This window comes from Belonocnema kinseyi, chromosome 9, assembly GCF_010883055.1.
Source record: "Belonocnema kinseyi isolate 2016_QV_RU_SX_M_011 chromosome 9, B_treatae_v1, whole genome shotgun sequence".
NCBI classification, from domain to species: Eukaryota; Metazoa; Arthropoda; class Insecta; order Hymenoptera; family Cynipidae; genus Belonocnema; species Belonocnema kinseyi.
The window spans coordinates 83,540,101-83,556,329 of NC_046665.1; the positions used below are offsets into that span (position 1 = coordinate 83,540,101).

Genomic DNA, 16,229 nt, shown 5'->3' on the forward strand with positions numbered 1-16,229 from the left:
AAATTCAATTTTTTTGGTAGTAAATTATTTCTTGTTAAAAAATTCGTAGTTTGATCGTGAAAGGTGAAAACTCGACTAAAACCTTTTTCAAGAGAAAATTGAAATATTTTTTTAAAATTTATCTTTTCAATTTAAAACTTCATCTGTTATAGAAGAAATTTCATTTTTTGTATGCAAATGAAACTTTTTGGTTAAAAATTGTTCTTTGCTTAATAATTCAACTATTTTTTTAAAGATATTCGGCTTAATCGCTTTGTTAAGAAATCACTTTTTTGTTAAAGATTTATATTTTAAGTTAAAAAGTTATCTCGTGGGTTAAAGGTTTAATTATCTTGTTATAAATTAATCTTCTTAAATTGAAAATTCAACTACTTGGGTCAAAGTTAAACTACATTGTGAAATTTCTTTTATTGAAGGCTTCTGGTTGAAAATTTAACTGTTTAGTGGAAAATGCTTCTTTTTTTGTTTGTTTAGAATTAATTTTTTAATAGAAAATGGAACTTTTCCATTTTTTAAGATTGATGTTTTTCAGCTAATAATTCGCGTATTTTTTATTAATTATTTTTTAGTTTGAAATTGCATTTTTTTGCTTGAAAATACATCAGTTTTGTGAAAAATTAATTTTTTGTTAAACAGTTATGTTTTTTGTTTGAAATTTGAATTTGTATAAAGAAAATTTGTCTTCTGGTTTGAAGATTCAATAAATTTATTAAGTGAAAAATCTTTTTTCGGTAGAAATATGTCTTTTTGGTTTTTAAATTCTTTTCTTTTGTCGTATAAATTGCATTCTTTTTTATTAAAATATAAACTATGACACTTTTTCGTCAGTTATTTGTCTTTTAAGGTTTAATATTGAACTATTATGTTAAAAATTCAATTATTTTGTTGAAAATTCCAGTATTTTGTTAAAGAGTTATCTTTTAAAGTAGAAAACAATTTTTTTTTAAATAAATTAATACATTTGAAAATTTTTAATTTGTATATGAAACACTGTAATTCCTGAATATGTCTGAGATAGAAAATAATGTATATTCAACCGCTGACGTAATCTGAACAATACAAATATTGTTAAAAATCATAAATTCTTAAATTCTTTTGAATTCTCCCAAATTCTGTCATATTCTCGGTTATATAACCTGAACTTAAATTCTCGGGAATTTAAGAACTCTATTTGCGCTCCACCAAGTGTTAAAGCCCTATAGATTTCGACGTTACCGACCGAGTGTGCCGTTAATTTAGAAATACTCAATGAAGTACATTTCTTCGTTATTCGTAATAATACATGGGCATAATCGAATATCTCTTTCTGTCATATGATAAGAGAGAGGATTTCGAAAAAGATATTATATTCCGGTTACTAAAATCTAAACTCACATCTATGTGGTTTTAAAATTAAAACATATCGATCCTCTCTTCAAACCTCATGTGATAGACAGAGATATCGAATCTTCTTGAAAAATGGTAATTTCGGAACGATCGCACCTTTCTCTCTACCTCTAGTCTCATCTCATATGGAAGGAGTATGTAACGTCATGACTGATGATCTAATCATTTGATATAATTATACATACACATAGAGTCACATGTACTGTTTTTATCTTTATATCTTTCAGATATTTTAAGGGGTATAAAGAAATGTAAAATCAATGTGATATTGAATCCTTTAAATTAGTTAGCATTATTTAAAATAGATAAATATGATTATTCACTGAACGTCGTTATGCAAAAGAGAATAAATGTGGGATAACCGGTCAGCTAAAATAGAAGGAAAGAATGAAGTAACCGTCGTAACTTCTGAATTCTGATCACTTCCAAGCATTTCTCTTATGATCGTGGGCGCGAGGAGTAATCTCTGCAGCCTTTCAAAAAATTGCAGATAATGCCTTAAAAGGTCCTCATCTGGATCCTCATGTGGTTTACAGTCATGAGATCAAATATGAATTTAAGAAATATATAAAACCAAGGAAAAATTAAGAAATATGAGAATTATATCGCCTTATAAGAATTAACCTGCATTCTTCCTACTCTAAAAAAAAAATAAAAATTAGTGCCAGAAACCAAGTTTTTCCAAGATCCTTTGTATACCGCAGTAAAGAAAAAAAACAAGGCGGTTGCTACGTGTACCAAAATTTCGATACGAGTAACCGGATTTTTTCCGTACGAAATCCGTGATCTGAAAGGGACTATTTGTAGCAAAATTTCGGTACAAATAGGGGGATGTAAATGATCTCACACAATATAAAAAAGTGGGAATTTCCAATTTTGGAAGACTTGAATAATGAAAGTTTCAAGTTGGCGATTCACGCCAATTTTTATGTCCATGTTCACGCCCCACCCCGTAAACACGGTACAAAAAACGCTCGAATCAATAGTGACGTCATTTGGCAAAATGGCCGCAAACCGATGCCAAATACTTTTTTATCCTTTTGATAGACTGTAGAGGTAGCTGAGACGTGACTTTATTTTTTTTATTTTTAAAAAGAGATTTACACAGCAGTTGTAGTTGGATATTAATTTTTATTTTTCAAAAGTGATCTAATTAAATAATCAAGTCGTTGCAGGATACAAATGATCGGTTTTATTATTTAATTAAATAGATTCTAAAATCTAAACGATAACAAACAAGCTCTAAATACTTTTATGGTGAAATTTTTTTTCAAGGATATTTAAGAAATTCAATCTTCGTCCCGCGTCCCGCATGCATTTGGCCGTAAGTTTGGCCCACGGTGTATAGCCATCTTGGATTTCTCCCACCAAATATCAACGTTCCCGCCCTGCCTCAGCATCAACGGCCCCACAGCCAAGCCATCGCCGTCCATTGCTGCTCAGTGGTCAGTTGCTTGTGGTCGCTTGACTTACGTGAAGTGTGACGTACCAAGTTTTATACACTTCGGTTTTTGCCGATTAACTAATAAAAAAAGGGTTCAAAGCAGCAAGCAAGATGAGGGAAATCGTTCACCTCCAAGCCGGTCAGTGCGGAAACCAAATTGGAGCAAAGGTTTGTATTCTAAAAATCAATAAACTACCAGATTAAGACCCATGAACGCCATTCCTTTGTTTCAACAATCGCCCTCTGAATGTCCTTATTCGCCTGAAATTGATTTCGCAAATCTGATCCTTTTTCAGTATAGATCGTTATTTCAAATTATGTGAAATATTTCTCCTAGATTTTTTCATTTTCGATTGAAAGTTTGGGCCACTAAAATGCGAATTTTAGCAAATCCTGTCGATTTGTTGCTCTTTTCAACCGGAAGCTATTTTCTATTTCGGACGCAGAATTTAAAAAAAAAAAAGTTGGGTCGAAGACCCGTCATGGCGTCGAATTGGTACCGGCCGGCTATAAACCGTTACAGCTTCTACTTTAGGAAAAGTAGCCATTGTTGTAGACTGATCATGTTGGCGTACCCTATAAAAGCCCTCGCGAAATTTTTTCTAGATAATCTCCGAAGCTATTGTCGAAAATGTGTTATTATCAATAAAAAAATGTTTCTTCTGGGTGAAATTTAGAGATTGCTGGGGTGTGGCTTTACGTATAGTTATATTGGCTTTTGTTGGATTCGGCGTCTTGTGGTATTCTACCATTTTATACCAGCCACATTTCGGCGAGGGTTTGAGTTAATGCGAATGTACAATTCCGCCGATTGCGCACTCATTTTATTATGTACAGTTCTCTCCTTTGATGTATAGTTCCTCTTAACTGTCTCTTTTTAATCTCTATTCTACGCCATTATTCTGTCCTCGTTGCGCAGAGGACAACGGTTATGCTTTCATCATTGCTTCATCCTCTTGTCCCTTTTTCGCCTCCTTTCGCTCAATGCATACAGCCGTACCCAGAAAGAAGTGGTGCTCATTTTGTTGGCACAAGCTACAAAGCAATCGATTTCAGATTCGGTTCTCCGTTTTTCTTTCGAAGGGAAAAATACTATTTTTTGACTTAATTTATCTTTTTTAAACGCTTGCGTTGACAATATCCTTCATGTTTTGACTCTGAAGTTATATATTTTATAGATTTAAAGATATTTCTAGATACACAGTCAAGTACAAAATTATTCAATCGCCTTAATTTATAAAATTCACAAAAAGAGGGTTATTGATTATTGCAAAAATGTTGGAAGAATAATAATATAACAATTTTATTCATTACGTTTTTATGGAAATAACTTTATTTAGAAATTATACGTACAATTATATTTAGGGTGATTTGGAATTTTTAGAATGAGGTGTAATTTCAAGTTTATTTAAATTTACGCCTTTGGCCGGCCGCAAAAGAATAAGCACACATATGTAAATAACTACAGTTAAATAAAACTTTTATAATCAAGTAATTTTGAACTTGACTGTACATCTAGAACATTTTCAAGAAACATTATTACTTTATTTTTATCGCTGATTTCACCTGATGTCTTGCGATAGCAAAAAATGAGTTTTTTTTATCTCCGCAAATCTCACTAATATTCTAATTTTTCCCATAATCTACATATGACCAATTTAAACAAAATCTTCTAAAATTTCATTTTTTTAGGCCAAAGTTTAATTTTTATAAACCTTACATACTGAAATAACTTATAAAAGCGTTTTAAACTATCATTTAAAAATTATTTTTCTATATATATAAAAAAAATGATTATTAATAATAATAAAATCAATGAATTAATATTAGCAATTTTTGCAAAACTGAGAATTACGATTTTTTAGCTTTTACTCTGCGAAATCTCAAGATCCACGTAAGATTTTTTCAAAAAGGTACAAATTCGATCGATCAAATAAATACGTTTTTTTAAGCATACTCTATTTATTACACTTCTTTTCGTCTGAAGGTGCATCATTTCAAAAGTGTGCAATTACATTTTTGTGCAAAAATATATAGAATTGACAAAGCTATCTAATTTTGTGTAAAAATGTGGATTTTTGCTTACTCGTTCGGGTTTTCAAACTATTTTAATTTATGGATATCCCAAATCCATTTGCTCTTAATTTTAGAGTTACAAAAAATATACAAGTACACCCTTTAAGGGATAATTCCTCATTTTTTTCCTGTTGACCCACCCTAATTATTTTATTCTTAAATGCTTCGCTTTTTCTTGGAGCTTTAAATTCAAATATTGTATTTAACTCTGAGAAAGACCTATTTCGAACAGTTTGCGCAATAATGACGTCGGGCTATGTAGGGACAAAATCTTTAGAGTACGAGGACATCAAGTATTATTATATAGGAAAGCGAGACACGCCCAAATAAAGGAAATGGTGTCCCTTGCCAATGTTCTGAATTCACTTTATCTTTACATATAAGTTTATTTTTTTATTTTTTTTCTATTTGAGAAATTACCTATCATTAAAATAGTATATCGTGCAAATGTAGCTATTCGTTTCGAATGACGTAATTTATTTTGCAATTCTCATGCAGTAACAGGAAATAACGATTATTCGTACGAGAGTAGCGCGCGCAGGCGATTTTCACTGCGTCTGGGTCTCGGACTCACCACACTATTGACACTTTTTTAACGATGGCACTTATACTATTTCGAAAAAAATACACTGAAGACACTATTTTCTCAAAATTGTCTGCTAATGCCACTGTTTCTTTAATTTTTCTTAAACAATATTTTTGAACTGCATCGCTAATTGGCAACAATCTCAACTGCTGATTACGGGCCGTCTCAAAATTATCAAATTTCAAGCAAAACAGATCAATCTTAATCAGATTGTTAAATTTTCAAGCGAAACGCCGAATTCTCAACAACAATTCTCTACAAAAAGAATATATTTTCTAACAAAAAATATGGAATATTATAAATAATACTTGAAGAATAGTTGAATTTTCAATTAAAATAATTAATTTTAAAACAAAGAAAAGGGAATTTTTAACTCAAAATAATGAATTCTCAGCAAAAACATTTTAAATTAAAAATTGAATTTTTACAATTAATAACAATTTCTATCAAAAAGTCGAATTTTCAACAAAATACTTGAATCTTCACCTGAAGCAGATTAATTTTGAACTAAAGATTACATTTATAATAAAAAATAATCACTTTCTTCTCAAAAAGGAAAATTTTTGACGAAATAAGTAAATTTTCAACAAAAAATGTGTTATTTGATATTTGAATAAAAGATTTAAATTTAATACAAAATAAAAGACAGTTGGATTTAAGCAAAAAATACACTCTTCGACAGATTAAATTTTAACTAAACCTTGCATTGTTAACAAAACGAAATAATTTTCTTCTAAAAAGGCAAATTTCCAAAAAAAATGTAATTGTTGATATTTTAATAAATAATATTTTAAAGATTTCATTTTTAATAAAAAAAATCAATTTTCTTCCCAAAAAGGAAAAGTTTTTAACAAAATACATCAATTTTTAACAAAGAATGTGATAGATGATTTTTGAGCAAAAAAGATTTTAATTTAATTAAATATAAGACATTTGGATTTGAGCAAAAAATACGCTTTTTCAGCAATATATTTTAATCTTCGCGTAAAGCAGATTAATTTTTAACTAAAGATTTCATTTTTAACAAAAAGAAATAATTTTCTTCCAAAAACGCGAATTTGCAACAAAAAATGTGATAGTTGATATTTAAAAAAAAAAGATTTAATTTAATTAAAAATAAGGCTTGGATTCAAGGAAACAATAAAAATTTTCAACAAAATACTTGAATCCTGTTGTAAAGCAGATTATCTTTTAACCAAAAAATTGCATTTTTAACAAAAAGAAATAATTTTCTTTCAAAAATGCGATTTATCAACCAAATACATCAATTTCCAACTAAATAGTTGAATTTTCAAGTAAAACAACTAAAATTTTAACCGGATGGTTGCATTCTTAAAGGAGAAAAATGAAATTTCTACATACACTGTCGTGCAAGTTTCAGGCCACGTCTTTTTTTATGACTTAATAAATTCCCTCAATTTTAATTATATCAGAGCGAAAAAAAATCGTTAAAAGGTTTATTGTTTTCGAAATTCTGTGTAAAATAAGCCCAGGGTGAAGCCAATTTGTCTAGTTTATAAGTGGATATTGCAAAAATAGTGTAAATTTAAATGTTTTCTTTAATTTTCAATAAGTTTCGAAATGATCAACATTTTTCAATGTTCTTGGGCTCATTTTGAAGCTACTTTTTCATTGTATCACAACAGCTTACGAGTATAAACTGTAAAAAATTTCTGTTCAAATTGCGAGGACTTGAAGTTGTAATAAAAAAGTTGGAAAAATTTGAAAACATCTTATTTGTAGGCAAATCAGAATAAAAGTTAATAAAATATATATTTTGAGGAAATTACATAGAAAGTTCATGATTATATGTTTCATATATTTTACAAAAATATTTTTTTTACCAAGAATAATATTGAAATTTTTCCAACTTTTTGTTACAGCTTCAAGTTTTTGCAATTCCAATTTTTTTTACGATATATACTCATAAGCTGTTGTGAAGCGGTGAAAAAAAGCTTCAAAATGAGCCCAAGAACATTGAAAAATGTTTACTATTTCGGAAGTTATTGAAAATTTAAGAAAACCTTGAAATTTTGACTATTTCTACAATCTCTACTTGAAAACTAGACAAAATCACTTCACCTTGTCTTCAGTCATAAAAAAGATGACCAAAAACTTTTGCACGGCAGTGTATATTATCAAGCCAAAAAGTTGAATTTTCAATTAAAAATTTTTTTTAAATCAAGAAAGAATATTTCAATCAAACTATTATATTGTCAATTTAAAAAGACAAGTTATCAACAATAAAATTTGTAAATAGAAACATTAATTCTTAACGTTTTAAATAAACATTGAAAGTCTCAATTGAGACTTTTTTTTAAACATTAATGTGAGTCAGAGGAGGACCAGGTATACAGAACTACAATAACAGATTTGGTTATCGATTATGATAATAATTTTTGTTATGTTTCACGTGGGGTTTACAATGCTCACTTCTATATTTAGCGGTGGTGATATTGGTGACTCATTTCATGCTTTAATGTAACACGAAGGACACGTAAGTTGCCCCTTTAAGTTGGTGGGAGATGGCGACAGGGTTGGGCCGTTTAATCTCTTCCCACCAGTGATGCACATATATGGGCATACTTTCATAAGCCTTATGCGTTTCCATATATGAGACGCCGGATCGACAAGATTCTGCTGTGAACTTTGCGAAACTCTTTTCTGCGCTCATTTCTACAAACACTTAGTCTTTGCAGGATAAAGTAATTTATGCCTGTTTCCAGTGCTCTAACATCAAGAAATAATTGGCGCTGCTTTAGCATATTCTAGTTGCTTCATCTCTCAATTATGAGTCAAAAGTATTTATGTTATCGTTAGAAAAATAGGCTGAGATTTATGGAAAAAGAATCAACTTTTTCTCTCTCGATATTCGTTTATTTTAAGAGCATGCAGAGACAATGTCTCCATATCTTGTTCCATTTTGTTTTAAAGATATATCCTTTATTGGATGTACATAAACTTGTTTGGAAAGTTACGAGTGAGCTCAGATTTTTTTCTTGAATGACTAACAGTTTTAGCATTATTAAGTTGGATTCTTGTACTGCTTCATACCTGACCGTAAAAGTATATGCGTGCACTCGAGTGTGTCTCGGGAAACGACTGACAGCTGAAGAGAATAGATTATCTTGATAATTAGTCTTGATCGGTACTCAAGCGTCTCGTTTGATAAATCGACTACCTTCCTGCCTTGGACCATAAACAATTTAGTGATGACTGCATGCAAGGCGAATAATTATACGCCATCTAATTATTGTGGGTCAATCAACTCCACCGCGATGAGCGAATAGGGGAGTGGACAATTGCAATTGTCAGGGATTTTTTGTATTCCTGTGGAAAACCATGAAAATGTGTAGGGATTTTTTTGTAATCAGGGAATATTTTCGAATGCATGCCTAATTTTGTTAAATTGCAGTCTAAATTTGAATAACATTGATTATTCATTTGTTTTGTCTTGTTTGAAATTAATTTTTTTGCTGAAAATTTAACTATGTATATAAAATGTGAGTGTGTGTATATGTATATATATGTATGTATATATATATATATAATGATCGTTTTCAGTTCAAAATTCAAGTTTTTTATTCAAAATACGTGTATTTTACTTCAAAAATTAGTTCTCTAATGGTATCAAATTAAACTTCTTGTTTGCGAGATCATCTTTTTGATTGAAAATTCAACAGTTTTTTTGCATTTTTTTTCTATTTCTCGGTCGAAATATCGATATATTTTTTCCCAAGTTTATTTCATCAATAAATATAGTTTCCAACTAGAATTAAAAATATGCATTATAATTTTCTTTTGGTAAATATATTATTTACAATATAAATGAACAAACATTTAAGCCCTTTTTATAGCTTACAATGTCACCAGTAAAATGGTTCATTTGAACGTTTAGAACTTCAGTCACATGAATTTAACTGTTTTACTAAAAATTAAAATCTTTGTCATTGTATTATCAACTTCATTTTTCGCTGAGAATTTATCTATTGCAATACAAGTTTCAGTACTTGTTTGAAAGTTAATAATAAAGTAATAAACATTAATTTTTTTGGTTAAAGATTCATCATTTTATAATCTTGCGTGAAAATTAATCTTGGTGTTCGAAAATTCACGTTTTTGATTAAAAGTATAAGTATTCCAATTAAATATTCATCATTCCAGCTGAACATTAATCCCTGGTTGAAAGTAAAAATATTTTAGTTAAAAAATCATCAATTTGTTTTAAACAATGTTTTTTTGTGAAAATTAAATTTTTTGAAGTGAAAATTTACCTATTTCATTTTTTGCTGAAGACTGATATTTTTCAGTTCAAAATTCAACTGTTTGAAAAAATTTGATATTTTTTAAGTGAAAAATCAACGGTTTGGTTTAGATATCATATATTCAGTTGGCAAATCGTCTTTTTGATTTGAAAATTAATCTTTTTGTTTGAAAACGTAACTATTTGGTTAAAAAAATCATCTGTCTTGTTAAAAATTAATTATTTTACTGGAAAAGTAAGGGATTTGAAGCGGTTTAATTGAATTTAATATAGTACTATGAACAATTATACTTTGAAAAATCTGAGAAATCTGGAAAACCCCTGGAATTGTCAGTGGATTTTTTTCACAGGATTTGTGTAGGCAACATATATTAACTTCTTTTTTTTAATCAACTAAATTCTCGAAGTCTAACAATATACCTTTTTTTGTTTGTTCAGTTTTGGGAAATCATCAGTGACGAGCATGGCATTGACCCTACTGGTGCCTACCATGGAGACTCAGACCTCCAGCTGGAAAGAATCAACGTCTACTACAATGAGGCGTCTGGAGGAAAATACGTGCCCCGTGCTATCCTCGTCGACTTGGAGCCCGGAACCATGGATTCTGTACGATCGGGACCCTTTGGTCAAATCTTCCGACCCGATAACTTTGTATTTGGCCAGAGTGGAGCTGGTAATAATTGGGCCAAGGGTCACTACACCGAGGGAGCCGAGCTAGTCGACTCTGTCTTGGACGTTGTCAGGAAAGAGGCTGAAAGCTGCGACTGCCTGCAGGGATTCCAGCTGACCCATTCACTTGGAGGTGGTACCGGATCCGGCATGGGCACTCTTCTCATTTCCAAGATTCGCGAGGAGTATCCCGACAGAATCATGAACACATACTCTGTTGTCCCGTCGCCAAAAGTGTCCGACACTGTCGTTGAACCCTATAACGCCACTCTCTCAGTTCACCAGCTCGTTGAAAACACAGACGAGACCTATTGTATCGACAACGAAGCTCTCTATGACATTTGCTTCCGCACACTTAAACTTTCCACACCCACATACGGCGACCTTAACCATCTCGTATCCCTCACCATGTCCGGAGTGACGACCTGTTTGAGGTTCCCTGGTCAGCTCAATGCTGATTTGCGAAAACTCGCCGTCAACATGGTCCCCTTCCCCCGTCTACATTTCTTCATGCCCGGATTTGCACCGTTGACGTCTCGTGGAAGCCAGCAATATCGAGCACTCTCTGTTCCGGAATTGACACAACAAATGTTTGACGCGAAGAACATGATGGCAGCATGTGACCCAAGACACGGAAGGTACCTGACGGTGGCTGCCATCTTCCGTGGCAGGATGTCGATGAAGGAGGTTGACGAGCAGATGCTCAATATTCAGAATAAGAACAGCTCGTACTTTGTGGAATGGATTCCAAACAATGTCAAGACGGCCGTCTGTGACATTCCACCTCGTGGACTGAAGATGTCTGCCACCTTTATTGGAAACTCGACCGCCATCCAGGAATTGTTTAAGCGTATCTCTGAACAGTTTACGGCTATGTTCAGGAGGAAAGCTTTCTTGCATTGGTACACGGGCGAGGGTATGGATGAGATGGAATTCACTGAAGCTGAATCCAACATGAACGACTTGGTATCTGAGTACCAGCAATACCAGGAGGCTACCGCCGACGAGGATGCGGAATTCGACGAAGAGCAAGAAGGCGAAGTTGACGAAAACTAGATATTTCAAAATCACCTTAATCAAAACAATGAAAAAAAAAAGAAAGAAAGAAAGAAATGTCACGTAAAAATGGTAAAAGCAAATAGGCGCGCAAAGTTAGGGAGATTCTAGACTCGAAAAGCTCTATGCTTCTTTATACCTTTGTGTTCTCGTATATTTACCCTTTTTTCTTGCACTGATTTTTTTGTCTTTTTTTTTTTTTTGACTCAACATCAGCTAGACGCACAATTCTCTCACATGCTCTCGTTTCACTTTATTCATGTAAGTATATACTGTCTGGCTCTGGAAGTAACAAAATGACATCTCCTTTCTGATTTCTGTGCTGTCTTTAGAAACACATTCTCTATTTTAATGACTTCTCAGTGTATAATCGCCGCCGCGAGTACGTCTTTTAATAAATTATTATTGATAAAAATACCCGTTTTCTTATTGTCAAAGATGTCTGCGTGTTAATCTTTTGTTGGGAGAATAGATTATCTGTTTGTAGCCGCTTTTTCTTTTTTTTTTAGGTTAAGTTATGTTTAGAGAATTCTGAGGTGGTGAATTTTTCTTCCGTAGAATATTTATGCGTTTAATTATTAACTTTTTCATATAAAATAAAATTTTACAATAAGATAAAGAAACCTGTTCTTATGTTCGAAATCCGTTTTTCTTTACTCGCTGATTTTTTTTTTTCATATCCATAGCATTTCTTCAATATGTGTTACAGCTTAACCATTTATTTTTACATACTCCAATGAAGTGAAATGGCATATTCTTAAAAAATATCTATTTAAAAGAATTTCAGGGTGGCCGATAGGCTGAAAAACTGGAGTTTTTTTATGACCGGGAATTTTACAAATTTTTAGTAGACAAATAATCTGGCCAACTTTCTTGGATTTCAACCGTTTTTAAATAATTATTTAAATTGTGATCTTCTCTAATTGTAATATCATTCAGTTTATGATGCGCAATTCGAAAATCTTCTGCATTACAAATTTTCCATTTAAGTGTTTTAATTTTTAAGCGTCAATTTTAATTTAAAGAATTTTAAAATTTTCTAAGAATTAAAATTTAGAAGTGTTTAAAGTCTAAGTTTTTGATCAAATTGAACTGTCTTTCAGATTTAAGGTGGCTTGGGCGTTTGGTGCCGTACAATGTGGGGGGCACTGTGGGGGCTATCTATCATGCGATCAGTATTTATTTGAATTTTATTGATATACGCATATTATAATGTCATCTTAATAAAAAAGTAGAAAACGACCAAAAAAAGTGACAGAAACATATGATATGATATGCCTCAGATAGTCACAGCTATTGTGCAATATTTACAGTTTTTCATTGAAATTTTTCACCAATGACATCGTCAACCCCCTTTTATTATGGTACTAATCGATTCCTTTTATTTTAAGGCACTCGGATAACATTGATTTACAAAAGTTCGTGATTTTGTTCAAGAGTACTACCTCATTCTGTTGAGCCCTCCCATAAGACTACATGTTAAAATCACAACTTTTTAATAGCGTTTTTTTCGATAATTTCATCGTCAACCTTAGTATTTCTTTTTTGCAAAGTGATCTAGTATATTTTCTTTCGATAATATCAAATTTTCAGAACTGCCTGTGATTTTTTTAAAAAGCGCCCAAGCCACCTTAAAAAGTAAATAATTGATATTACTAGATTCGAAATCAGCTCACAATTTTAGAATTTCTAGATTTTAACGTTAAAACTAAAACTGTTTTAATTGGAAAGTCTTATTAGTTAAACAAACGCAAACGCCCGATTCAAACTTTATAAACTATTTTCAATTTTTAAATAACTTCAAAATAATATATTTATAATCAAAGGATTTTATGAAATTAAAAATGTTTCAGTCTAAATTATTCCATTTTTAAACAAATAAATTTGAAATTTTTCACTCCAGAAAAAGAACGATTACTTAATATTTTGAAATATCGGACTTTTCATTTAAAATCAATAATTATAATTGAAATATTCAAAACTAAACGCTGAACCTTACAATTTTAATTGTTCGATTTAAAAAAATTAATTTATAAGTCAAATGATCGAATTTTTATAAATAAAAATTGAACACCTATTAATCTCAGAAAAAGTTCGAGTAAGTTAAAGGAATATTTAGAAATTTAATTAAAAATTTGAAATAATTTAAGCGAAGTTTCTGCATATGCCAGCACAATCCGGCTATTTGTACAACACTTTCAGTGAAAATAGTCCACGGACTAATTTAAAACTAAATATTTGGTCAGATTTCAGAATAAAAAAGATTTTATAGAAAAATTGAATTTTTATTTCGGAAAATTAATTTGAAGAGAATATTTAAAAAGATGTGCAAAATTATTAAAAATTAATTTGAAGGATTTTAAGGAAATTTTTTTCAATTACGCAGCATTTTAAAAAAGGTTTAAAAAATTTTCTGAGGAAACATTCGAAAGATTTTAAAAGATATATTTAGAAGTTCTGAAAAATTTTTTAATTAAAAATATGCAAAAATGTAAAACAACATGTAAATGCTTCAAGATTTTGAAATAAAACTTTGAAAACTTTTAAGAATTATAAAACTATTTAAAATAAGAATACATTTTAATTTAACATGTGTCGAATGTATTGATTGATTCGTCAATTTAGTTTGAGCATTGAAAATGATAACGTGGATTCGTACTTTTGGAAGTGATTTTGAATCTTTGAGTTCTATAATTTATAAAAATTTATATTTTTAATTTGGCAGTTAAAACGTATTTAAATTCAAATTATTCAGTTGAAAAGTGTTAATGGCTTCCATTTTACATGTGTAAATTATTCATGGTTTGAATACAACATTTTTTAATTAAAGCATTCTTAAACTTAAGTTTTCAAAGCTTAAAATTGAAGAGTACCACGAGTACTTTAATTTGCAGCTCCGTTTTTATTACTTCAAATTTAAAAAAAATGGTGGCCTTTAGAGTTCGATTTTTTAAATTTCATTGACCTTGAAAAATTTTGCGTACCTGGAAATAACCGGGATTTTTTTCTTTCATTAAAACGGCATCCCTGAATTTTTAAATGCAGTTTTGGAGACTGAAAAGATTAAAAGCATTTTGAAATTAGAAATTTTTTGGTTTATTGAAAATTAAACAATGATTTATTGTAGAAGACTTCTGGATCTGTTCAGAATTAAATAATTTACCAATTTTAAAAACTGTTTTCATAGAATTTAAAATAGATAATAATTAAACCCTTTCATTCAATTTTAAATTCTGTTCCAATTTTATTTGCGTCTAAAATATTCCATTTTTATTCAACCATTCAATTTTATAAAAAAAAATTTTATTTGATAAAAGGATACTTAGCAATATTTCACTGTTTATTTAACTTGAGGAATTGCAAATTAAATATAATCAGTTTATAAATTCAAAACTAGAAAGTTTGAAAGTGCACTGTTTCATATAATCTAAATTAACGATTGAATGGTGAAATTTTAGTGGTTCAGTTTTTTTTAAGTGAAGTTTTTGATTTTTTTGTATAAATAACAATTGCAATATTGCTTTAAATACGTAGAATTTAACTTTAAAACAATCAATTTTTCAGTCTGATTTATGAAATTATTAATATTATTATGTATAATTTCATTCAATTCATAATGCGTAATTTTAAAAACATTCGCTTCAAAAATGGTATGATTCAGCTGGTGATATTGTTGAATTTTCATGCGTAAATAGTAAATTAAAAACTTCTTAATATAGAATCAATGTTAGTGAGATAAAGAGATTTAAAAGCTTTGTAAAAATTCATAATTAATGATTGCAGGCTTAAAATCAAAAGCTTAGTAACTATTTCAGAATTGTGATAGGTTTCAAGCGAAGAAAGAAATGTAACATATTTCTAAATAAAAAGAAAAAACTTTTTATTTTGAAAAATTAATTTGAAGATAACCTTTTAAAATATTTCCAAACTTGTCAAAAAAGGATGTGTAAGATTTAAAGCAATTTTTTAATTTTGCAGGATTTTTTTTTTAATTTTAGGAAAAATCCGAATTATTTTAGAACTTTAAAAATAATTTAAGATTTAAAAACATTTGAAATAAAATGCAGATTTTGAGGATTTTCAAATCTTTTATAACAAAATTTTCTTCAATCCGGAAGTCTTGATAGGAATTGAAATTAATATATCATTTATTCCGATAATTTTATTTTTAAATACAAAATTTTTATGATTTATCAATAATATATTTTTAATTCAGAGTTTTAGGTCTTCCTTTATATTAGTTTTTTATATTAAATTTAATAAATACATTTATTAATATATTATTTCTGTTAATTTTTTACGGCCATTAAAAAATGTAAACGTGCGTTTTACTATTTTCAATTTAAAAATAAATCCATCAAATAATATAGTCATAATTAAAGGTTTTTATTAAATTTAAAAGATTGTAATTCTAAATTACTTAATTGGAAATTTCTTAATGCAGAAAAAGAACAAGTATTTAATATTTAGTAATATTTCACTGTTCATTTAAGACGAGGAAATTGAAACCAAATATTTAGAAAATAACAATTGGAAACTGAATTTTTTGCCATAGAAAGCTTTGAAACTTTAGATTTTCGAAGAACTTTTTATCTTTTAGCGTTACAATTTTAATTGTTCTATTTAAAAAGTGTTTTATTTATAATTGAAACTGTTAAATTTTAACGCATAAATGACAATTGAAACCATATTATTTGTAGAAAAAATTTGAGTAATTTTAAGAGATATTTAGAAGTTTTGCAAAGATT

General features: G+C 29.6%; 1 protein-coding gene across 1 annotated transcript; it reads left to right on the top strand.

The window, feature by feature from the left end:
• The first annotated feature begins 2,801 nt into the window (after window positions 1-2,801).
• Window positions 2,802-11,896, top strand: LOC117179692 (tubulin beta-1 chain-like). The gene is made up of 2 exons (XM_033371717.1): window positions 2,802-2,998; window positions 10,195-11,896. The coding sequence occupies exons 1-2, from the start codon at window positions 2,942-2,944 to the stop codon at window positions 11,479-11,481; spliced, it is 1,344 nt and encodes a 447-aa protein (XP_033227608.1). The 5' UTR covers window positions 2,802-2,941; the 3' UTR covers window positions 11,482-11,896.
• The last annotated feature ends 4,333 nt before the right edge of the window (window positions 11,897-16,229 follow it).